Below are 25,682 nucleotides of genomic sequence, written 5' to 3'. Positions count from 1 at the left end.
ATTTGAGCTACTTATACTATGATAGTTCTGATCGCAAAGGTTGCTAGGGATGAAGAGTTGTACCAGTCTCTGGTTTGAACAGATACCAGCAGCTTTTGATATAGTTGCTGGGTAGAAAGAATGCTTTTTCCTGGTGAACAAATAGAGGAGACAAACTATGAGAGCAGTAGATTGGAACTGGGGTAAATTACCTTATTAATGTGATAATTTACTTTTAAATACTCCAGAATAAGCAGTGTGATGTATGTGTTTATATGCTAATTCCAATTTCTGCCCTTGGAGTGATTAGTGAGCATGTGAATTGCCCTGGTCTGTAATGATCATTTTAACAGCTGGTGATTTAACACAGGAAGCACTCTTTTCTGTGGCATAACGTTTGGCTAAATAATGAAGTCTGTAGAGTTTAAACTATGCGATGGATTAGGAGAAGGGAAAGGATCTGATACCCTTGTATGAATACAACATATCATATGGCAGGGCCAGTAGCTCATGTCAGCTGTGCCTTGAAACTGCTACATCTTTTATGTTTAGACCCCAGAGATCAGATAATGTAGTTAGAACATGGTAAATTGGAGTCCTTTTGGATGGCAGCTCATATAATTATTCAATCAACATTTTTTGAACGCTGGGTGATTATATGGTGGGCCTGTTGGGAACTAAAGATAAGATGATGAAGAAGAGTGAGTACCTGAGATCAAGAGACAGTAGGAGAGACAGCGGTAAATAGGTCAGTTTCATTTTACAATTATATAAAAAGTGCTATGGTAGGAGTGACAAGGCACAATGGCAGCATAGAGAAGGGTCACCTCATCTAGTCTCAGGAAGTCAGGAAATAGGAGACCAGAAGGAGGAACAGAGGCTAACATATAAAGAATATCAAGCAGGGTTATTTAAATAAGTATATGTATTGTGCAAAAGCCCAGAGTCCAGATAAAACACATGAAGCTTGGAGAATCAGAAGGAATTCATTCTAGCCAGAGCAGAATTAACAGAATCTACAGAGACATGGAAAGGAATTCCATAAAAGTTGAATTGACCTCAAAGAAAAATTTCCTTTTCTTTTACCCATGTTATCAATTTGAATTGGAATTCAGAGGCTACTCCAGAAGACTTCCTAAGTGAATTTTTATCTAAAAAGAAACGAGGGGCTGGATTTTTCAGGCTTTATTGAAAAGTCCTAATGAAAACAAGATTTGGGAGCATCTCTGTGTCTTTCTAGTTCCTTGCTCTACTGAGCAGACTCTTCCCGCTTCTCCATATTTTTACAACCTAGTCTTCTGTCAAATGTGTTCTTCCTTGCAAATCATAGAGGTGAAACGGGTAGCTGACAGTTTTACTTTACATAGCTCTTATTATCAGCAGAATTGACCAACTATATTTTCTACTTACCGTTCTGCACATTTTTAATGGGGTTGTTTATCTTTTCTCACTGATTTATAAGGGTTCCTATAGCTTCACGAAATATACTCGTTGTGATAGAAGTTGTTAATTTATATTCATATTGGTATTTGTCTTCTTGCCTTGCTTTTTCTTTTCTATGAATAATTTCATTATTTTTATGTAGTTGAATATATTAATCTTTTCTTTTTAATCATCATATTCACACTGAAAAAGGACTTTTCTACCACAAAACTACTCTTTAATCTTTTACAATTTAATTTTCATTTAAAAATCTTTGATACATCTGAAATTTGCTTTGGTATGAAGTGAAAGGAAGACTTGAAATTTTTTTTCCAGATGGGCATGTAGAGTCCAAATTACACTTACAGAATATTCCTTATCCCTTCACTAATGTGAAGTGCCAAACTTATTGTATAATAAATTTCTATCTGAATTTTTACTGATGTCCAAACTTTCAACACTATTTTACTGATGTTTAAATATTCAGGTGCCAGCACCATTGTGCTATTCATTCAAAATTCATTGTGCTACTTGTTGGGATGTTTTAACATACAGTTAGAGATAACTGCCTCTCATTATTTTTCTCTTTATAGAATTGCATTGGATATTTTTGCTTACAGTTTTTCAATGTATACTGTAAAACAAATTTGTCTACTTTCAAGACATTTTTGAAATATTTGTTGGAATCATGTACATATATGTGTACATGTACATACATACATATACACATACGTATACATATATGTATACATGTACAGACACACACATACACCATATATGTCTTATTTACTTTGGTTCATTTTATAAATTTTTGTGTTCTTCAGTAACACTTAAAGTATATCTCTATGTAAATTTTACAAATGTCTTTATAATCTTATTCAGAATTATTTTGTTACAATGGCATTGAAAATTTAGCCTTTTCTTCCATTGTATTTTTCAACTTGGTTCCCATTTCACTAAATTATTTCATTCAGTCAAAATTAAGTTTATCTTGTATATGCCATGAGCTGATGTTTTTTGCAATCACTTTTTATTTTTAAACTTTTGTTGTATGAAAGTGGCATGACACATGTATTTCAAAAATAAACACAGTATTACACTACTAAAACAAAAGAAGCCTCATTTTATAGTATCCTTAACAAGACATCTAAGCTTATTTAATTGTTTTCATTGAGAATTTTCCTCCCTTGACGGACTAGCCTAAAAATTTCAGGTAGTGCCACAATTAATACGTTCCCAGCCACATCAATCGCCTTTGAAATCAATAACGGATCAGTTTTTTTGTTTCTTTCAATCTCTTTTTGTAGTCGATTTATCTCCTTATTCAACTCCTCGGATTTCTTTCCAAATCTTTCATTAAGCAATTCTTCTTGGACCTATAAAATGAAAAGAGTCCACTTGTGAAAATCACCATTATCAGGATTCAGCCAGCAGCAAACGTAGGTGTCTATTTTTCTGCCACTTTAGACTGCTGTTTGGAGGATATCCAATGTGTCCATACATTTTGACCTGGATAATGAGAGTATCCATGGTTTATAACATCCTAAGATGTCCTCAGCATCATCTCTCTGGGGGTGGGTAGGTGTTGGGCCTAGATCAGACATGAGAACTTTCCCCATAACGCATTCTAGCCCAAACAATGCTCTTTGGGTAGGAATACAGTTTTAATTCTAATTAATTCTCAGTTCTACTTGAGGTTGCATGGCCACAATCATCTAATAAAACATGGTAACTACTGACTCTGTACAGAATATTGCTTATCAAGCTGCAGGTTGGACCAAGGAAAGATTTTCCTCTATGTTTTATAATAATCCCAGGATATTCAGACAGATCTGGAAAAAAATGCAGCAAGTTTTGGAGCCTTTTCATTTCATATCAGACCTAATTGGATACTTTCAAGACAAAAAAAAATCTATTTCTGATCTCTCTGATGGTTGTATCAAGAATCCTAAGGACTATAGGACTAGAAGACAAAGACCCTACTCAATTGGGGTTCACAAGACCATTCCATAACCACTCCAAATAGCAAACCATTCCTCAAGGGGTGTTATTTGTATACTCGAAAGTCTAGCACTATGGAAGGGGCAGATGTATTATGGCTTTAAGGGTTACAGCAGGATCCACATGGACTGAGGCAGTTAGTAAATCACATGCCATTTGTGTTTCACTCTTGGATCATGACTTTGCTTAAAATTTTGTCCTTCTCTTCCTGAGGAGTGAGGATCTGCCCAAATCCAGGCCAGACTTACCTTCAGATAATGTTTCAACATCCTTTCCAGCATTTCCTGAACGTTTTCTTTTTCCTTCTTTATCTTCTCTTCCAGCTGGCTTAGGTTTTCCTTGAGGCTCCTCTCTTGAGCCTCCATTTTTTGCTGTTGTTCATTTTCTTTCTGTTTTAGCTGCTCCTGTTCCTTCTCAGAGGCCTCCCTTTTGGCCTGCTCCACTGCCCCATGAAAGTTTTTAAAGGGAATAAAATAACAGGTCAGGTCTGACCCTCCTGAGCTTAGAGACTAAACTGACTTTGCAAAGGTGACTGGGAAATGTGTAATTTCACCAGATGGCCACACCATTGACAGGTTTCTCACTTTGAAGTTAGAGACTCTGCCTGGCTGGCTGATGTACAACTACCACTTGTCTTGTTATTTTCAGAATTGATTGAACAGAGCATGTTTTCTGTGGTAGAAGAGGAAACTCCTTGTTGCAAGAAGGTCTTTGGTCAGATCTGTCAGTGGGCACTGCAGGAATCTACCCATCCCGCTGTGAGTTGAGCCCTCCCCTGTACCTGCTTTGGCCATGTCCCCAGCAGTGAGGGCTTTGTCTAAATGCATGATGGATTCCTCTACTGCTGCCTGTGACTGTAGGAAGTTCTGGAGGATCTCATTTGCCTGAGGAACCAACCAACAAGGAGCAAATACATGTCAGGCAACAAAGATCTTGTCTCTGGTTGCAGAAATAATTGTTCAACAAAACCTCAAATGTGGCCCAGTAAATTGTGTATCCCTGAGTGATTCCCTTCCTTCTATGTCCACAGCATAAATTCTAATCTATTGATGAGAATGGAAAAACTCCATCATAGTCTTCTTAGTTCTTGAGACCCTTTTTTAACTGATGCCCACCCCCAAGCCCCACCATGGGTTACAGCCAACCAGACTCCTGATTCTACAAACATATTAAAACTTTGTTCATATGTATTTGGACATTCTTTTCTTCTTCCTGGAAGCTCTTCTAGCTTTTCTTAATAAAGCTAACATCTATGAATACTTCATCTTAAACTTCTAGGAGCAACCTTCTGTAATGTTTCCTAAGCTGCCATCTGAGCTTTGAATGGCCACCAAGATACTGATTTGCCCTACCAGCTCTACCACTTACTGTGGCATTGGCTTAGGCAATTTATTAACTTCTCTGTGCATCACATTTCTCAAGTGTATAATGTAGATGGTAGTATACCTAATTCACAATATTACTCTGATGATTAAATTAATAACCCAACAAAAGCACCTAAAGACCACGTGTGGTAGAGAGAGTCAGTGTTCAATGTGTTAACCATTATTATCATCATTACCATTATCATTAGTCTATTAGCATACCAGTACAACCTTTATCATACCCTATCCTGTTCACTATTTGTATCTCTGGTAAAATCAGCATCTTGGGAGCAAAGTTGTGTCTCTAATATTTGTATTCCCCAGGGACTTAGCACAAATATTATCATATGCTCCATAGGGAATGATTGCCTTGCTCTTGTTTTTCCCCATAATTGGTACTAGGGTCTTAAATATTCAGAAGGTGCAACAAAGGCCACCTGACTCCACTCTACTGTTCAACCTCTTTCCCTTTATTCCTTACCTTAACTCCTTTCCTGTGCACCTCTTTATAACCAAGTTCAACATTTCTCTTTGCTTTTAAGTACAGATCATATCCTCCAGAAACAGAGAAAGTTCCTTTTGAAATGCTTTCCTTCAGAGGCTCTGAAAGCTGCTCCATTGCAGCCTGACAATATTTGAAAGATACATCTTCATTTTGCATCAAGAAACCATCCTTCTTTTTCTCTATGGTGTCCTGCCAGGGAAATGTAGAGAAATCCAATGGGAAGAAGCTGTTAGGAGGGAAAGTTCAACTGTCATCCTTTTAGAAAAAGCATCCTGATTACCTAAGAGTACAATGAAACATGGGACAGACCAGGAGTCAAGAGACTTTTAGCCCTAGTTCTGACCAGTTCTCTGTGTGACCTGTGGAAAGTCCCTTTACTTCCCTGGGGTTGGAAGACATGAACTCCATGGTTCCTTCTGCTGTAGTATGATTAACAGTGACCCAATCATCAACAATGAGCAATAGGAAGTTGAATTGTGGCTAGAAGTAGAGTTTCCTCAGAGAGTTTGGGTTGTTATGGATGAAAATGTACATCCCCCTGCCCCCCAAACAATCATCTGGTAATGACTAAAGTGTATTCTGAGCAGACTTTGGAACTCTCCATGAATGCTTTTAACAAGAATTTGAGTGTGTAAAGAGGAAAAAATAAACATTTCCCCTGCTCTTGAAAATTACAATACAGCTGACTTTCTGGCATTTTCTCAATATGAACAAAGAGATTTTTTTCACTGTAGGGTGGTCATAGACTGAAAGACAAACTTCCAGAAAGATGCCAATGGTAATTAATTGTCCCCAGGAATTAAACTCTCCTCCAAGATTTCCTTCTTCTGATGTATACCCCTTGCATGGTCCTGGAGCCTATGAATTTGCTGAATTTTATTCCAGTGGTTAGATATTACATGGTACAAGTTAACTTTAAGAAATGGAGATTACTAGAGGGTAGGATTGGAGAAAGCTTAGATAAGACCATATATTCTTTTAAAGCAGAGAGTTCTCTTGGGGCGCCTGGGTGGCGCAGTCGGTTAAGCGTCCGACTTCAGCCAGGTCACGATCTCGCGGTCCGTGAGTTCGAGCCCCGCGTCAGGCTCTGGGCTGATGGCTCGGAGCCTGGAGCCTGCTTCCGATTCTGTGTCTCCCTCTCTCTCTGCCCCTCCCCCGTTCATGCTCTGTCTCTCTCTGTCCCAAAAATAAATAAAAAACGTTGAAAAAAAAAATTAAAAAAAAAAAAATAAAGCAGAGAGTTCTCCCAAGCTCTTGGTAGAAGAGGAAGTCAAAAAAACTAAAATATGAAAAGAATTTTATGTGTCATTGTTGTCCTGAAGATGAAAGGAGAACATGGAGATGTACAAAAAATGCTTCTAGGAGCTGGAGGCACCCCCCTGTCTGAAAGCCAACAAAAAAGGGAACATGAATCCCACAACCAAAAGGAAGGGGATTCAGTCAGCAGCCTGAAGGAACTTGGAGCCACTCCAGAGCCTGCAGCTGAGAACTCATTTTGGCCAACATCTTGTTTTTAGTCTGTGACACTCTGACCAGAGGATGGCGCCATCCTAGGCCTATGTTCTGACCTACAGAATGGTAAGCTTATGCATGTATATTATATATGTATTATATATATTATATATGGATAATATATATATACAAATATATATTTATTATTACAGTGTGCTAAATTAATGGTAATTTTCAAATGTAGCAATAGAAAATTAACAGAATGCCCATCTTTTAGTAAAAAGGTGACTAGTAACCCTGTAGTGCCCTGTCACTCACAAGAACCCAGGTTCCATCCACCATGAGAGGTAGAAGAGCTGCGGAGTCAAAAAAATGTACTGTAAGCATTCATCCAGAAGGGTAGGAATTAGGAAGGATAAATGCTAAGACACACTACCACAAGCTTCTTCTGGAAAGACCGCTTGTCATCCTTAAAGGAATGCTCCATGAAGACTGCAATGGCTTCCCTCTCGCAGTCTGTATGCACATCCAGCAGCTCCTGGAGCGTGTCTGTGGGGAAGCTCACTCGTTGGGCCATCTGCTCGCTGTAGTGGTCGGCTGCCTTCTGCACGGCCACTGAGTTCTCACGCTGGGCAAGAGCTGTCACCACGTTCTCCAAGCAAGGAACTTCTCCCGTCTTGATGGCATCCACATAGGCTTTCAACAGAGTCCCCAGCCCTGAATAAGGCAGGAAATTTGAGGATAAATAGCGAGGTCTTAATCATTGGCTTCCAGTTTTTATGGAGCATCATCCTGAGATCACAAAAACCCCACCTTATTTAGAAACAAACTTTATTTTCTTCTTTGGGAATCTATTTCTTTCTAACAACATTGTTTTCCTATTCTTTCTTTTATTGTTCTCCATTTCTTCATATTATAATTTAAATGATCAATTACAGGAGCGCCTGTGTGGCTCAGTCATTTGAGCATCCAGTTTTGGCTGAGGACATGATCTTGTAGCTCATGGGTTCAAGCTCTGGGCAGGGTTCTGTGCTGACAGTTTGGAGCCTGGAGCCTGCTTCGGATTCTGTATCTCCATCTCTCTCTGCCCCTTCCCCGCTCGCGCTCTGTCTCTCTCTCTCTCTCTCAAAAATAAACATTAAAACAATTTGTTTAATAATTGATTAATTGCAATTAATGTGCTCATGGGTCACTGGAAAAATAGTTTCCCATTCAATGAGAATAAAAAGGAATAGATTATACAGGTGAAGTAGTATACACAAACAAGACCAGCTACATAATTTGTGTGGCCCAGGACAAAATGAAAATGTGGGCTCCTAGTTGAAAATGATCAAGAATTCAAAACACGGATAGATGGGTGCCTGGGTGGCTCAGCTGGTGAAGCAATCGACTCTTGATTTCCACTCAGATCATGATCTCATGGTTTGAGTTGAAGCCCCAGATCAGACTCTGCGCTGACAGCTTAGAATTCTCTCTCCCAAAATAAATAAGGAAACTTAAAACAAAACACACAGAGAGTATTGGCTCATCTCTGCACAAGGTATTACCAGACTGTATAAGTCACATGCCCATGAAGCTGTCCTGCATATAAGACTATACATAATTTTCTTTGTCAATGGGCTTGCCAGAACTTATAGCTTCCTATTCATGATCTGACTCATGTAAGTTTACAAAATATCTACTATATCCTTAAAGACCAGAAGATATCCCATAGGATTTCTCAATCTGCAGATGTCCTCTCTTTAACTCTGTCTTGCCTTTTTATAATTAGTGAATTAGGGTTTTGAGATATATTAAGTCTCAGCAAACCCTCACATAGGGAGACTAATTAAGAAACATGTATGGATACCTTTTCATGGCATGAATATCTGCTTCCCCATCATTACACACAGATGTCAACAAAATTACTGCCAAAGTCAGAGTATACTCAAAGTTCCACCACGCACACTGATACAGAGACATGCTGTGGGACAAAGGTGACTCACGGTTCCCAGTGACAATGATTCCCTCTCGTAGGGTCTTGGTCTTTGTATGAGTGAAAATATAGGTGCAGAATTTGTTTGATTGCTCCCGGAAACTACTGTCCAGCTGGTCTTCTGGCACGTTCTCAATATGGGCTAAGAGATTTTTGTCATTTGTAGGCCGGTCAAAGATGAAGCACTTCCGTTTTGGAAAGAACTGTCTGATACACTCTCTGGGAATGTTGGAATTTTGGATTTTGGGATTTGTGCCTGCAAAGGTGGAAAAAAGGTGATCACTGAATGGCAGCCTTCAGGTAGAGGAGTGAGGACTTCATTTCCAGGAATTTTTCCATCATTGCAGCTCCTGTGTCTGTAAATCTCCTTTCATCCAATCATTTCTAACCAACCTGGGCCATCCCCACAGGAATGGAAAATCCATTTCTGCATGGAGCAGAGTCAAGAAAATACTATGGGAGAAGAAAGAAAGGCATGAGGCTCAACTGAACAAACTTATAATTGGTTTCCTTAGCATTGGTATGGAGTTTAGTGGTTTAAGTATTTATAAAATGTTTATCAAATGTCCGATGAATGAACAAAAGTAGTGAAAATTCCTAAAATAAAGTAATGCCAGAAAGAAGAGTAAGACATTGTTTGTGAAAATAACAGGAGATGGACAAATAATACCAAGGGAAGAAAAAAATTTCTAAAATTCAGAGTAAAAAAAAATCACACTAAAAAAATATGTTTGGAGCTCTTTTAGTGGAAGTGTCCACGTGGTAAGGTTAACCTGCAGGTAATTTGGAGGTCTTAACACTATATCAGGCTAGATCTGACTTGGAAGTACTTCATAGAATGATTTTGGGGGATATATAAGATGTTCAATAAAATTTTTTTGGAAAAATGAATACATGAATGATTAAATAAAAACTTGTATTATTTCCAGGTGCCATCAATTATTCACTCTGCTAAAATAAAGTAAAAATAAAATGCAAGTAAAATTAACATGTAGTGAATTAATGATATTAAAATGGTAACATAATGTACAAGACCGTAAGAAAGAAGAAAGTGAAATCATGTGACAGATAGATGTGGATCTGAAAGTCTTACTAGAAGGACATCTTTTTTTTTTTTTTTCTGGACTCTTAATGTGTAAATATCCTTTCTCTGAAATTTGTAACTGTCCAGGCACTGGTAAAGTATTCATAGAATATTTCATAGAAACATGAAATATATTTTTAAAATACGGTCATTTAAATATGGTATATACATAGTAGAATACTATTTAGTCTCAGAGAGGAAGAAATTCTAACACCTGCTACAGCATGAATGAATCTTGAGGACATTATGGTTACTGAAATAAGCCAGTCACAAAAAGATAAGTAGTGTATGATTCCATTTCTATGAGGTACCTAGATGGAGACAGAGAGTAGAATGGTGGTTGCCAAGGGCTGTGGGTAGGGGGTATCAGGGAGTTAGTGTTTAGCGGGTACAACTTTGGATGGGGAATATAAAAAGTTTTCGGAGTTGGTGGGTGGTGATGCTTGTACAACAATGTGAATGCATTTATTGCCACAGAAGTATAAGCTCAAAAATGGTTAAGATGGTAAATTTTATGTTTTGTATATTTTTCCATAACAAACAATTTATGTCCGTTTATTTCTTGTGATTCAATGTTCACCAACTTCTAATCTGATGAGCTATTTTTGTCAGTATGAAACAAGAGGAGCACATAAAAGGAACACGAGTATGTGGGCCTTAGGAAGCTGCAGCACTGTAACCTAGAAAAATGTCTCACAACACCCATTTGGTCTAAAATCATTTGGCTCCACAGTGGTCCTTAAATTTCCTCAGCGAGCTTACTCCAGCAGCTGGAGTTTTGCAGCTAATAACCTATGAAAAACAATCACATCATTCACCAATCACCCCTCACTAATAGACTATATCTCGAACCAAGGGCAAACAAAATTTGATTTCAAGTCCTGAAGGACAGGGCTTAGTTGCTCCCACTCCCTCTGGAACCTCCATCACCCATGCCATGCTCTGAGACCTGGAATTAGCTTCAAGGCATCCTCCAGGTACTCATCTTCAGTGATTGAGGATTCATCTATCTTCAACTCCAGAGTGAAATCCCGGACAGTCCAAACAAAGTCTGGAAAGAAACTCACAAACTCGGTGGAGTCCTCTACTTCATCAGGTGTTGAGGATTTTGCCCTGATGAGCTGCGTTAGTTCAGCCACGTAGCTGAGAATTCAGCTAAGGAAGGAGAAATGATTTATACCACAATTTCCAGGTCTTATAAAAACAAATTTTATAAACATTAACTTATTTCCCATGTCCCTTCTCCTCAACCAGACAATTAAGATGACAGTCTCAGTTGCCATTCCTGTAAACTCAATAAAACTTGGTGGTTTGGTCCCTGGAAGGATACTGCAGCTGCTCCAGGGCCTGGTGGTTGATGGTGCCTATGCTGTTATAGATCAAGGTGCTGCTCAGAAGCACAGTCAGGGCAAAGATCCATGAGTCATTCTTAGGGTTGACCTGGAAAGCACATTAGAGCAAAAGACTAAAGAGTCTCCCCTTCATTTACTTGTTAACATTTCTATTCATTAACACAGTGACTAGAACACAGTAGATATATGCCAATAAGCAGGAAATTATTCCTACAGCAAACTTTATGCGTCATGGACAACATTAAAAACACAATGTCATTCAGTTAAATTCAACAACTATTCATCGGTTGTCTTCTAAATGTCAGGCAATACATTTGGTTGGGTGGACACAACCACCCATATGATAGTCGTTGCCCTCAAGAAGTTGACTTTCTGGGTTGGTCAACCAATGAGTAAACATACAACCAAGAAACATTAAACAAGTTAATGATCTCTGCCAGGAGTAGAACCAGAAGCCTAAAATGTAAAAGGAAAAGGGGTAAAAACCAAAAACGTAAAAAAGAAAAGTGCCCTGCGAATTCTGAGCAAGAGATTACATCTGACTGTGAAATGATGGCAGTAGGTAAAAAAAAATAGGTGGGTTTTAAAGAAATGATGCAGTGTGGATTTGTGGAAATGAAAAGATCATGGGAGGACCAACACAAGCCAAGTTGGAATTAAAAAGCACAATCATATAAATGTATTATAGAATTACTCCATTTGGCTGAAGCAATGTATAAATGTGTGAGAGTAGATGACAAGACTGGGAAGGAGATTCAAGACAAGATGGGAGGGGCATTGAAGGCCAGGAAAACAGAATTAGACACTACCTAAATCTAAATTTAGTGAGTTGTTCTCTATTGCCACCAGTTATTAATAATATGGTATGTTTGGGTCCCTTAAACAAGTGTAATTAGATAAAAAGAAACAAGTTTTGGCCAAAATATAATATATTTCACCATCAAGAGTCCCTCTTCATTTTTTGGGTGGGGGGTGGTAATTAGAGTAGATCTAACTCACTAGGAATTAAGTTGCAGGGCCCTTGAATGGTAAGTAACAAGTTGGTACTTTTGTTCTTTTTTCTTAGTTTGAGAAGTTGCTGGTACATTCAAAGAAGGGATAAACTTGTTAAAATCCAAACATATGGTGAGATGAATTCATGAGGCCTGATAGGTTTTGTTTTAGTTTCTCTTCTGTTTTATTTTACACTTTATTTTATACTGAGGACTTTAAAACTTAAAGTTTTAAAACATTAAAAAATTTTAATTCAGAATTTCTAAGTCTCTCCTTTACTTTTTGAGGGGCAGTATCAGAATCAACCCATCTTCTGCTGCTACAATGTAGACTCAGACTTATATGAAGTAAGGAGAAACTACTGATTGTGCCTAATACTGGGAAGACAACACGCCTACAAGTATCCTGTTTACAATATTTTCTATTGGTCAAGATCATGCTTTTTAGAAGTCAGTGAAGAAACTTAGACTAAAATCATTATGGATGTTCTTGGAACAGCCAAAGCTTTTCTGGAGTTTATTTAAATATATTACTTTGTTCAAACCTATTTTTGAGGCTACTATATTCAAACTCACCAATCCATACAATTTAACTGGTAGTCCCATTGACCTGATGGGTTACACTTCAGTCAGTTTTCGTGTTATTTCACCAGGAAAGTTGAAATCTAATCCCTACCCACTACGAGGTTGCATCCATGGCACCTTGTACTGATTGTACTAAGTACTTGAGGTCTCCCCGCTAACCTCTGGGTCTTTACTTTCTTCCCTGCTGTGTCTGTAGTACTTAGCAGAGAGGCCTGGATGTAGCTACTCAAAAGTGTTTATTAAATTGTGTCATTAACCCTGGTGTTAAAAGTAAGATGAATATCTTAACTCAAAATATCAAAATATTTGTGCTCTCAAGGAAAAAAGTTCAAGATAAGAGAATTTAACCTCATTATCTATAATTTGCACTTGCTATTTGTAGGAATAGGTCACAGAAGTAGAATTGAGGTAGTGAATTAATAGGCAAGAGCAAGGAAGTTTACTCAACTTTCTTCCTTACCTTTTTCACATCCCCCAGGCCCTCAGTGTCCAGAAGGACAAGGATGTGGTTCTTCTTGGAGGAGTGGGGCACACACCACATCCAGATGCCCTTGGTTTCAGATCTCACTGTGGCGTTCATGCGGAAACCTGTGAGGGAGGAGTTAACAACATACAGGGACAGTAGATAGTCCAGGTTCCCCAGGAGCTACAGTGGTGAAACTTATAAATGTCTTCCATTTCAGGGTCCAGCAGGGAAAGGAGTTTCTTCCATTTCAGCGACAATCTACTGTTTACAGACATTAAGGATTTTCTGAGGAAACACTTTAGGCCCCCTATTCATCTTGTACCTGTATAGGCTCAAATAGGTCATAGGACAGATTAATGTAAACTCTACTAACCTGTGTAGTTTTAGCTGACCCTTAAAAGGAAAAAAAAAACTTTATTGCACTGAAAAAAATAAGAAATACAAGCAGCAAATAAATATATGAAAAGGTTCTCAAACTGATTCATAGTGAGACATAGACTATGTGACTATATAGTCACAAGGTTAGCAAAAGCCAAAATGTCTAACATTACGAAATGGTGATAAGGATGTGGGAAAATCTCAGTGACTGCTAACAGTCATGTAAATTGTACATAAAAGTTAAAAAGCTGTTTGATACTGTCCAGAATGGCTGAAAACACAGATACCCTGTCACCCTGTGAGCCCAATTCTGGGTATAATCAACGGGGGAAGGTTGAGTAAGTGTGTACTGGAATTTAAGTACAAAACCATTTATGATAGTTGAATTCATAAACAAGAAAATCTGGGACCAATCTCAACATTCATTAATAATAAATGGAGAAACAAATTCTGATATCTTCATACGATTGTACACTATGCAGCAGTTAGAAATAAATTACAAATACATACAAGAAAACAACACACAAAAGAATACACATGGTACAATTTCATTTATATAAACTTTAAAAGCAGACCAAATTAAACTTTTTTGAAATGCATAGACTATAAAACCATTTCTTTCTTTCTTTCTTTCTTTCTTTCTTTCTTTCTTTCTTTCTTTCTTTCTTTCTTTTTTTTAGAGAGAGAGCGCACGCACACACGAACAGGATAGAGGGGCAGAGAGAGAGAGAGAGAGAGAGAGAGGGTTCAGCACACAGCCTGACACAGTGCTCTATCTCATGACCTTGGTATCACGACCTGAGCCAAAATCAGTAGTTGGACAGTCAACTGACCAAGCCACCCAGGTGCCCCTGAAACCATCTTTAAAAAGCAAAGAAGTGCCATCAAAATTAAAAATACTGGTGAGCACAGATAAGAGTGTGAGAGGGTGTGATTTGGGCTTTGAGTGTTGGTAATATTAAATTTCTTTACCTGATCAGGTGACCATCTTACATTTAATAACTTTATAGTACATGTATGTTTTACAAACTTTTCTGGGCATATTACAGTTTTCACATTAGAAAACACTGAATACAGAAAGAGAGGGGGCACAATTTATCAAACTTTTGTTATGAAATGGAAGAAAAAATTTAATCTTAGCTCCCTTGAGATTTGGGAATAACAGGTTCTTCCTTCCTCCCTCCCTCCTTCATTCCTTCCTTCCTCTTTTTTTTTCTTTTATTTTTAAAAAAATTTTTTTAAAACAATTTAACGTTTTTTTATTTTTATTTTTGAGACAGGGAGAGACAGAGCATGAACAGGGGAGGGTCAGAGAGAGGGAGACACAGAATCTGAAACAGGCTCCAGGCTCTGAGCTGTCAGCACAGAGCCTGATGCGGGGCTTGAACTCACGGACCGCGAGATCATGACCTGAGCCGAAGTTGGCTGCTCAACCGACTGAGCCACCCAGGCGCCCCTTTTTCTATCTCTTTTAAAAAGAAGACACATTAAACTAAAATTTTATGCTGCTGGGAATGGCCCTGTAATTTGGGCAAAAGTGACACAAAAGAAAGAAAGGGAATCACGACAGGAGCTGAGCTGATGAGAGTGGATGGGTTCCAGAGAACAAGCAGGGTTGGAGACTCTTCTTTTTTACTAGATACAAGAGTAAGATTTTGTGGATAGATAGGGTTAGGTTGTAAATTTGATGGTGAGAATTAGAATTTTTCTTCAGTGGGAGCGGTTAGGCTCTTCCTTGAGACGACACTAGAGGAGGCCTGAACAGCCTGTTATATTGATGGTTCCAAGCAAATGGCCCTGGTCCCAGGACAACACTCACCATGGTTCTGTCCTGCCAGGCGGTTCATCAGGTAGGATTTTCCTGTCCGAGACAGCCCTGCAATGCCCACCACCACCACAGGCTGAGATATCTTGTCAAGAATCTCTAGCGCTTCTGGATTCACCACCAGCTCCTCTTCCTTGTTTTTTATCAGGCAAATGGGGGCTTCCATGGTGAGTTCAGATGCCATGGTAACCTGTAATCCAGAAGAACTGTCCAATATAACACAAGATCCTGAAGATCACCTCTAAATCACCTCTATTCAGAGGTGATCTAGATCACCTCTAAAAACACAAGATCACCTCTAAAAATTTTTTTTTGTTTAACGTTTATTTATTTTTGAGACAGAGAGAGACAGAACATGAACGAGGGAGGGTCAGAGAGACAGAGACACAGATTCTGAAACAGGCTCCAAGCTATCAGCACAGCGCCCACCATGGGGCTTGAACTCACGGACCACGAGATCATGACCTGAGCCGAAGTGGGATGCTAAACCGACTGAGCCACCCAGGCGCCCCATGAAGTCACCTCTAATGGTTGTACAAATTACACACATATCAGCTTTCTGCTTATGGAATATAGACATCATTCCTAAGGGAAAAGTGTGTACCCTAGTTAGTGCCTTAAGGCTTGGTACAGAAAACCTGTATCTATTATCTTAATTGTTCTTAAAGTGAATCCTAAAATAATCATATCCAAGAGATGCATAAAATGAACAGAATGAAGAAAGCAAAGGACTGATGATAGAGTCCTGAGAAAACCAACATTTTGGGGGTAAGGCAGAATGAGACACGAAGGAAATGAGAAGAGTGGTCATAGAGTTTCTAAGAATTCCAGGACAATATAGTGGCTCATCAATTCTGCAAATATTTATTGAGTATCTACTGTATGCTGCACTGTTCTAGGTGCTCAGTATCCAGAAATGAACAAAACGGATAAGATTCTTGCCTCGTGGAGCTCCAGTCTAGTAGGGGCAGTCAGGTAATTAACAAAACAAATGAGAAAAGATCTACATGTGTTAGATGATGGTAAGTGGTCTGGAGAAGAGTAAGCAGGAGATGAAATACACGGCAATAGATAGGGTTATTGGGGGTTGAATTATACACAAAATATTCTGAGAAAAAGAAAATGAAGGTGAACAGTGCCCGTGATAAGGATAGATTTAGTGAAAGGAAGAGGACAGGAGGTAGATTGGTTGGGGGAGTAAGCATAGAAGAAGGGAAAAGAAATAATGCAGCTTGTCTCAATATCCAAAACCTTTATACACAGTGCTTAAAGAAATATATGGGTCCAGGGGTTCCTGGGTGGCTCTGTTGGTGATAAGCATCAGACTCTTAGGACTTATGAGATCGAGCCCTATGTTGGGCTCTGAGCTGACAGTGAGAAGCCTGCTTGGGATTCTCAATCTCTCTCTCTGTCCCTCTCCTGCTCATTCTCGAAAGAAAGAAAGAAAGAAAGAAAGAAAGAAAGAAAGATTAAAAAAGGAAATATATGGGGCCAGGATTCATTCATGTACTGAAAAACACTTCTCGTTTATAAGTTTACAGCAAAGAGAGCCAGTTGTGAGGATGTCTGAGGATCTTCCCGGATCTGACAGAGCTCCACATCTGAGCTAGACTCTGCTTTGATTGTTGTCATCTAAATGAATGGAACATTTCATCATACCAAAAGATAGAGACCATCCAAAGAACATTTACTGTGCCTTTATTCTAAGATAACGCTAAGCAACATTCACGTGTCTCCACACTGGTTCCAGTCCTCTGCCTAAGGTGGGGTTACTTGAATAGTCATTTAGGCAGTACGGGACCCAAAGTGGTAGGAGGTCTCATGCAAAAAGGTGCCCCTACAAGGGCATGCCCTCAAGTAAAGTAAATGCTCATTGGGCACAATTGGACACCTCCTTCAGGAGACAGAAGTGAGCTCACCACTCCTGTATCATTATAGGTGAGTCTGGATAATATGATCCAGTATAGTTTGGGACAGGTGGTAACACGCAATTACAACTTTCTTAGCTAATTCGAGATATTAATTGAAATAGCAGTCTGCAACTAAGGATAATTTCTGGATAAAGAATGCATCCTTACATAACTTTTCAATATTATATTTACTCTCCACATTTGGGGGGAATAGAAAATATTGTCCATTTGTTTCTTATGAGAAACAAAAATGATTAATTACATGGCAGATATCCATGAATTTTCGGGCCCATAAAAGGGATTTGTCAAAGGTGTTGATGACAGAGGGGGAGATGTAGAGTAGAAGTAAAATTAGAGCAAGAGCAAGGAGATAAAGATTGAGACAGACAGACAGACAGACAGACAGAGAAAGAGAGATTGTTTGAAGATCCTGGAAAGAAATGGATGACTGATAAGTTAAAGAGAGACAGCATCATACTGTTTGTTTGGGGCTCAACTGCCTGGACTCAAACACTGGATTCATACTTTCCAAGCTGAGTGATTACTGGAAAGATATCTCTCTGTCTCCTTTTTTTTCATCTGTGAAATGGGAATTCTTATAATAACTAAATTGTAGGGCCACTAGAATAAAAAGTATCCCAGATTGCATACATATGAACCACTTAAAATTATATTTGATACGTAATAAATGCTATGTAAGTATTGCTTAAAAAATAAGTATTGAAGGAGGCAGGAAGGGTGAAATTCCAAAAGAAGGCAAAGAATTGGTTTGGGTAGAAATGGTGACAACTCCTTCCCACAAGTTAAAGCTGGTATGAAGGAAGGAAGGATTATCACAAACAAACTATCCCATGAGAAGTATGAGCTGGCAGAATCAGACCCCACAGGAACCACAGCCAAGGAGGGCACTGTGGAGAGTGTTAGGCAGGGGCAACCCAGAGACACCTGGGATGTCACAGTACAGATTCTGGAGGGAGACTGCTATGAATTAACACCTAGAGCTCTAGTCATCTATTGCCTGGACGACCTTGAAAAAGGAACTCGCCTCGGTAAATTACAACTTTCTTATCAGTGTTATGGGTAAAATGCTAATTCCTGGTTAATTCATTACTGTCTGGATCAAAACCTCTCAATACATTAAATTTTCCACAATTAATGTACTGTTTCAATAATGAGCCTGTGAAGCCACAGAATAGTGAGACAAGTTCTGTGTCAATAGGATTCTGTAAACTGGAAATTACCAAGGAGTAAGAGGGTAACTATAATATTTTTTGGTAAAAAATTCAACCTGATTCTCATGAGACTTCTTCTATGGTTGTTCAAGGAGAAATTAGAAGTAAAACATGAGCCTTTGTAATGCCGTGTTAGGAGGAAATGTGGAGTTCTCATGGTTAATGTTATGAAAAGCTTTGGGAAAGAGATGATCTTACAAAGTGATTTTCTTTTAAAAAATGTTTAATGCAAAGCAGGACTGTGGAAGCAAGGCAAGAAGCTTTTCTCTCCAAAATAAAAAGTAGAATGAGATAGCTGTATTATATACTGATAAATGATCATTATTTTCCAAAGTTACTGACTGTAAGAGTTATCTAGAATGATGGTTAAAAATGCTTCAAACCTGTATTTTTAATGAATACTGAAGGTTATTATTTGTGTGGATGGTGCGTTTAGAAACAGTGCGTGATGAGCAAACCATATAGTTCGGTCATACGGTTATTTTTAACAGTTGATTAACAATCGATTAGGAAGAATGTTGAATTATTTCATGTAATATAGCTTGGTAGCAACTTCAGAATATTTAGTGTAATTAATGAAAGAACAACCAACAGTCCAAAATTTAGATTTACACGGTCCCTAAGGTATGGATCATCTTTTCTCTCTGTTTTCCCAATGCCCAGCAGGGGCGCAGGCAGGACCTGTCTGAAAAGGGGCGTTGGGAAGGGAGTGGGCGAGTCTACGCCGCACCTCTGTGACTGGGTCGGGGTTTGGTCCCTTAGTCTAAGAAAGGACTTCAATCCCCCTTTCTAAAGATGCAGTCGGATGCAGTCCTTCCATGCAGGGCTTTTGGTGCAAACCCGGGTGGGTGCCAGAAGAGGGGCAGCGCATCCCGGGGACACGGTGCAGGCGCTGTCGCTTTTCAGGCAGAGCAAACCATCCCAAGGGCCACACACCGCGGAGCACCCTCGCCGTTCTTATGCTGTCTTTGCCGCCTGCCCGCGTGGGGTCTGCGCTTGGGAATTTGTTGTTGTTAGTTAATGGATTTGTGCATGGAAGACCAGGTTTAGGAGCGAACTTACCTAGGGCGGGCGCTGCGGTCAGCGACAAGTTCTCAGCTGCCCTCGCCTATCCTTTCGCGCTCCTGCAGCGTCTGCCTTCTACGGATCTGGACCGTTCTCTTTAGAAGTGAAAAGCAAACCGGATATTACAGCCATTCTTTGCAGGTTCGGGATGAAGGAGACCTGAAATCGAAACGACATGCTTAGTCGTGTTTCAACTGCGGTGGATTTTCACTTTTAGCTAAGTCAGGACTCTGGAGTGTGTGAATGAGGCGAAGCAGGAAATCCTAGAAGTAGAAGCTTCCACACCGGTCCCTCCTGTACAGTTGGCTTGGGCTTCCCTGGTCCCCCAGTAAATACAGAGCAGTAGGAGCGAATGTGAGCGAAGTAACAGTAGGTTGTGAATATTTCAACAGCCGGTTTTCGCAGCGGTACTTTGTCAGGGAACAAGTTTTTGTTTGTCTGTTTTAAGTTTTTACTTGGTTATTTCTTATCCCACTGCTTTAAAAAAAAAGTATTTTTGGTATTAACGTAAGTACTTTAAAAATAATAATAAAATATGTATGTGTACGTATAAAATTGGGGGATATGTACATGTAGTTTAGAAATAATTATTTTATAGTTCAGAAATAATCACTATTATTTTAAGTCATATTTTTCCAATTTTTTTTCCCTAGGTGGATGCAGATTTTGGGAAACTGGAGCTTATATATTTGGGGGGGGGGTCACTCAAATATCAGGAAAATTTCAGAAGCAGGTATTTATTTAAAACGAACAAAGAAATAAGAACAAAAAAAAAGGTAAATCTAACAAATGCTGCATTTCCCCCCACCCCCACCCCCCGTTTTCAGTGTTTCTTCTATTAGGGTACTCCCTGTCATATTTGAACTTTAGTATGAGCATGAATTCTGGAAAAATAACAAAATATGTTAATTTAAGGCATTCCATAGTATGGAGCTACAGAACTGGACTGTGTAACAGATTACTCTGTTTTTACAGTGTGTTGCCTTCTGGATGAATATAGACAGGAGCTGTGCCATGGAATCTGTGCGCTTTGGTTCATTGACGGCTTTCCTCTGCCTAAAACGTTCTGAGTGAATTGAAAAGATGTTAAGAGTATTAATTACGTTTTTGCTAATATGTTTGTGTGAAATCGGCTCTTTGAAAATAACATGGTAAAAACGAAGTACTAGGAGATGTTAGAGATTCATTGTTTATAACGCTATCAAAAATGGCTTCTTAAAATCACAGATTTGAATCAAGAAAGTACATGGAGTACCAGAAAACAAATTTTTAATTGTCAATTTTGAATAGATCCATTTCCTGTGATATTTGATGGAATGCAGCCAATCACATTTCTTTTTAATTGTGGTAAAAATATATATAACATAACTATCTTAACTATTTTTTAAGCGTAAAGTTCAATAGTGTTAAAGATCAGTTTCCAGAACTCTTTTCGTCGCGCAAAACTATACCCATTAAACAGTAATTCCGAATTTCCCTCTCCCTCAGTCCCTGGCAACCACCATTCTACATTCTCTTTCTGTGAATTTGATTATTCTAGATACCCCATATAAACCTTGGGATTGGTTTATTTCCCTAGCATAATTTCCACATATTGTAGCATGTGAATTACCTTCCTTTTTTAGTCTGAATAATATTTTATTTCATGAATAATGCCACATTATGTTTGTCTTTTCATCCATTGATGGACATTTGGGTTGTTTACATCTCTTGGCTATTTTGAATAATATTGTGAACATGGGTGTGCAAGTCTCTTTAAAATCCTACTTTGCAGAGCCTGCTTAGGATTCTCTCTCTCTCTGTGCCCCCTCCTTTCCCTAAATAAATAAATAAATAAATAAATAAATAAATAAATAAACAAACATTGAAAAAAAAGATCCTTCTTTCAACACTTTTGTATGTATACCCAGAAATGGTATTGCTAGGTCATATAGTAATTCTTTTTTAAGGCACTACCATACTGTTTCCCATAGTAGCTGCACCATTTTACATTCTCACCAACAGTGCACGAGGGTTCTAATTTTCCTAAATCCTTGCTAACACTTGTTATAGTCTTTTCCCCCCTGATACTAGCCATCCTAACGGTGTGAGGTAAAATTGTGGTTTTGATTTGCATTTCTCTAATGATTAGGGATGTTGAGTATGCTTTCATATGCTTGTTGTCAATTTGTGTATCATCTATGGAAAAATGTGTACTCAAGTCCTTTCCCCATTTTAAAAATTGGGTTGTTTTTTGTTGTTGAGTTGTAGGAATTCTTTATATATTCTAAATGTTAACCCCTTATCAAAAACATGGTTTGCAAATATTTTCTCCCATTCTGAAAGTTGTGTTTCACTCTGTTGATTGTGTCCTTTGATGCACAGATGTTTGACTTTTTAATTTTCATATGCTATTTTTTGTCTTTGCTTTTTGTGCATTTTCAAGAAATCTTTGCCAAAGCCAATGTCATGAGGCATTTTGCTTATGTTTTCTTTTAAGAGTGTTACAGTTTTAGGTGTTATGTTTATGTTTAGGTCTTCGATTCATTTTAAATTATTTTTTGTATATGGTATATGGTAAGGGTCTAATTTCATTCTTTTACATGTGGAAATGCAGTTTTCACAACATCATTTATTGAAAAGACTGCTCTTTTCCCATTAAATGGTATTGGCACCATTGGTGAAAATCATTTGACCATATAAGCCGGGTTTCTCTCTAGGCTCTCTCTTCTTTTCCATTGGTCTATATGTCATTATGCCAGTATCACACTGTTTTGATTACTGTGGTTTTAAAATAAATTTTGAAATCAGGAACTGTGAGACCTCCAACTTCATTGTTTCTTTTCAAGATTGTTTTGGATATTCTGTGTTCCTTGAGATTCCATGCAAATTTTAGGATGTTTATTATGCTTTGTTGTTTGTGTTTCTAAGTTTGCAAAAAGTGACATTGAGATTGTGATGGGAATTGCCCTGAATGTATACATCTCTTTGGATGGTCTTGACAGTTTAACAATCCTAACTCTTGCAATCAGTCCATGTACACAAGATGTATTTCCATTTATTGTTGTCTTCTTTAATTTCTTTCAGCAATGTTTTGTAGTTTTTGAGTGTATACATCTTCAGTTTTCTTATTTAAGTTTATTCCTAAGAATTTATTGGTTTTGGGTGCTATTGTAAATGGAACTGTTTTCCTAACTCCCTTTACGATTTGTTCGTTATAAACTTATAAAAATGCCACTGGTTTTGAGTGTTAATTTTGTATCCCGAAACTTTGCTGAATGAATTAATTCCAACATCTTTTTTTGTGTGTGTGGAATATTTGGGGTTTTCTACATATAAGATTATATTGTCTTCAAACAGGGATAATTTTGTCTCCTCCTTTTCAATTTTAGCAGCTATTATTTGTTTTGTTTGCCTAATTGGCTAAGATTTCCAGTACTATGCTGAACAGAAGTGGCAAAAGTGAGGGTCCTTGTCTTTTTCCTGATCTTAGAGGAAAATCAGTTTTTCACCTTTGAGTATGATATTACCTGTGGGCTTTTCATATGTGGGCTTTAGTATGTCGAGGTAGTTTTCTTCTATTCCCAGTTTGTTGTGTGTTTTTATCATGAAAGGCTGTCAAATTTTGGCAAATACTTTTTGCATTAATTGATATTTTTAGGTGGTTTTCTTCCTCTTTTTGTTTATGTGGTATGTTACATTGCTTGATTTTCAAATGTGAACCATCTGTGCATTGCAGGAGTCAATCCCACTTGGCATATATTCCTCCTAATGTGCTTTTGAATTTTGTTTGATGGTATTTTGTTGAAGACCTTTGTATAAATATTCATCAGGGATATTGGTCTTTTTGAGAATAGTTGACACAAAATGTTATGTTACTTTCAGATGTATAACAGAGTGATTCAATTTCTCTGTATGTTTGATGTTTGGTTTTAATATCAGAATAATGTTAGACTTATAGAATGAGCTTGGAGATGTTCCCTCCTAATTTTTTGGAAGAGTTTGAAGAGGTTTGGTTTTATTTCTTTAAAGAATGTAATGGTATTTGGTAGTGGCCACCAGTGAAGCCATCTGGTCCTAGGCTTTTCTTCGTTGGGAGGTTTTTGTTTAATGATTCAATCTCCTTGCAAATTAGAGGTCTGTTCAGATTTTCTATTTCTTCATGATTCAGTCTTGGTGGGCCTTGTGTTTCTAGGAACTTATCCATTTCATGTGGGCTATTTAATTTGTTGGCATACAATTTTTCATTCTTTATAATCCTTCTTATTTCTATAAAATTGGTTGTAATGTCTTTTCCTTCATTTCTGATTTTAATTGAGTCTTCTCTCCTTTTTTCTTATCTGGTTACTTTACCTAAACATTTGTCAAATTTGTTGATATTTTTGAAACCCAACTCTTGATTTTGTTGATTTTCTGTGTTTTCTATTCTCTATCTCATTTGTCTCTGCTCCCATCTTTATTACTTCCTTCTGCTAGTTTGGATTTAGTTTGTTCTTCTTTTTACAGTTTCTCAAAGTGTACAGGTAGGTGGTTAGTTTGAGATCTTCTTTATTTCTTAATGTAAGCATCTAAAGCCATAACTTTCCCTTGTTACACTTATTTTGCTGTATCTATAAGCATTGGTATGTTATGTTTTATTATTTATTTGTTTATTTATTTATTTATTTATTTATTTATTTATTGGTATGTTATGTTTTACTTTTCATTTGTCTCTAATTTCTCTTGTGATTTCATCTTAGGCCATTTGTTGTTTAGGTATGTGTTGTGTAGTTTCCACATGTTTGTGAATTTTCCGATTTTCCCTCAGCTGTTTATTTCTAGTTCCATTCCACTATGATCAGGACGGGTGGTATGATTTCAATAATTTTAAGTGTTTTAAGATTTATTTTGTGTCCTAACATAAGGTCTACCCTGACAATGTTCCATATGCACTTGAGAAAAATGTGCATTCTGTTGTTGGGTGTAGCGTTTTATAAATGTTTGTTAGGTGCAATTGGCCTCTAATGTTGCTCAGGTCCTTCTTTCCTTATTGATCTTCTGTCTGATTATTCTATTCATTCTTGAAAGGGAGGTATTGATTCTCCTATTATTATGCAAATGTTTCTTCCTTCAATTCTCTCAATGTTTGTTTCATATATTTAGGAGCTCGGATGTTGGGTACATACATATTCATAATTGTTATATCTTCTTGGTGAATTGATACTTTCATTATTATTTAATGTCCTTCTTTGTCTCTTGCAGTCTATTAAAGTCTTCTTTGTACATTAGTATTTACCCCTGTTTTCTTGTCTCTGGCCATTACAAAGAAGTATTATGGAATTTCCACAAGTGCCTTAGACATCCTCATCTAGCACAATACATCTAGAGAACCAGGTGTGAATGTGAACAAAATAGTGGCAGGTTGAGAAGATTTCTACAGCGTCTCTCTTGAGAGTATTTTTTGTTAGTGAGAAGGCATTTTTTTAAAAAGATTTTACCTAGTAATTTCTTTTCTCTTCCCCCCCTTTTCAGAAGTACTCTTATTTTAATACTGCTTTTTTTCCATATGTAACAAAAAAATACATGTGTGTATATATAAGATCCCTAATTTTATGCTCCAGAGATATTCATCAATATTTTGCTTCATTGTCTTCCAGTTTTCTTCTCAGCTTATATTAGGATGGATTCAGGTTTTTTGCTGGGGGGCGGGATATTTGGTAAAATAGAAAAATACAAAATTTAGAATTTAATGGTTGGTTATCATTCAAAAGGCTATGCAAAAATATCACAGACAGATGTTTTTAAGTTGTGAAATTGAACATGGCAGCTTCAAAACTTGAACCCTAGCTGGGCTAAGTACAACGACCATGTATATCTTGAGAAACGCAGGTTTGTGTTGGAGGAGGGGTGGGCACATGAGCCAAGTCCCATGAGTACAATCCTTCAGCCAACTTGATTAAAAGCTTCTCTCTGTCTCTTTTGTTTTTGCTCATGAGGCTATAAAAATGCAAATCTAGGGATGAAGAATTTCAAGCTAGTTATTTTTGCCTAAAAGATCTAAAAAGTTATTTTAATTTATTATTTTATATCTTTTAAATTTGATGTTTATATTTTATATATTTAAGTAAAATATATAT

The 25,682-nt window shown here is 37.7% G+C and overlaps 2 protein-coding genes across 3 annotated transcripts in view; both read right to left on the bottom strand.

Moving 5' to 3' along the window:
- Nucleotides 1–25,682, bottom strand: part of LOC131504417 (guanylate-binding protein 1-like) — a 175,535-nt gene that overhangs the window by 104,544 nt on the left and 45,309 nt on the right. The window lies entirely within an intron of this gene.
- Nucleotides 1,634–19,703, bottom strand: LOC131504416 (guanylate-binding protein 4-like). The gene is made up of 11 exons (XM_058716673.1): nt 19,585–19,703; nt 15,375–15,570; nt 13,172–13,299; nt 11,113–11,222; nt 10,732–10,925; nt 8,709–8,954; nt 7,160–7,440; nt 5,248–5,460; nt 4,184–4,286; nt 3,651–3,844; nt 1,634–2,777 (listed from the first exon to the last, which is right to left on the bottom strand). Exons 2-11 carry the CDS (start codon nt 15,562–15,564, stop codon nt 2,559–2,561), a joined length of 1,878 nt encoding a protein of 625 aa, XP_058572656.1. The 5' UTR covers nt 15,565–15,570; nt 19,585–19,703; the 3' UTR covers nt 1,634–2,558.

Source organism: Neofelis nebulosa, chromosome 2 (assembly GCF_028018385.1).
Source record: "Neofelis nebulosa isolate mNeoNeb1 chromosome 2, mNeoNeb1.pri, whole genome shotgun sequence".
Classification (NCBI taxonomy): Eukaryota; Metazoa; Chordata; class Mammalia; order Carnivora; family Felidae; genus Neofelis; species Neofelis nebulosa.
This window is presented reverse-complemented; position numbering and strand designations above follow the sequence as displayed.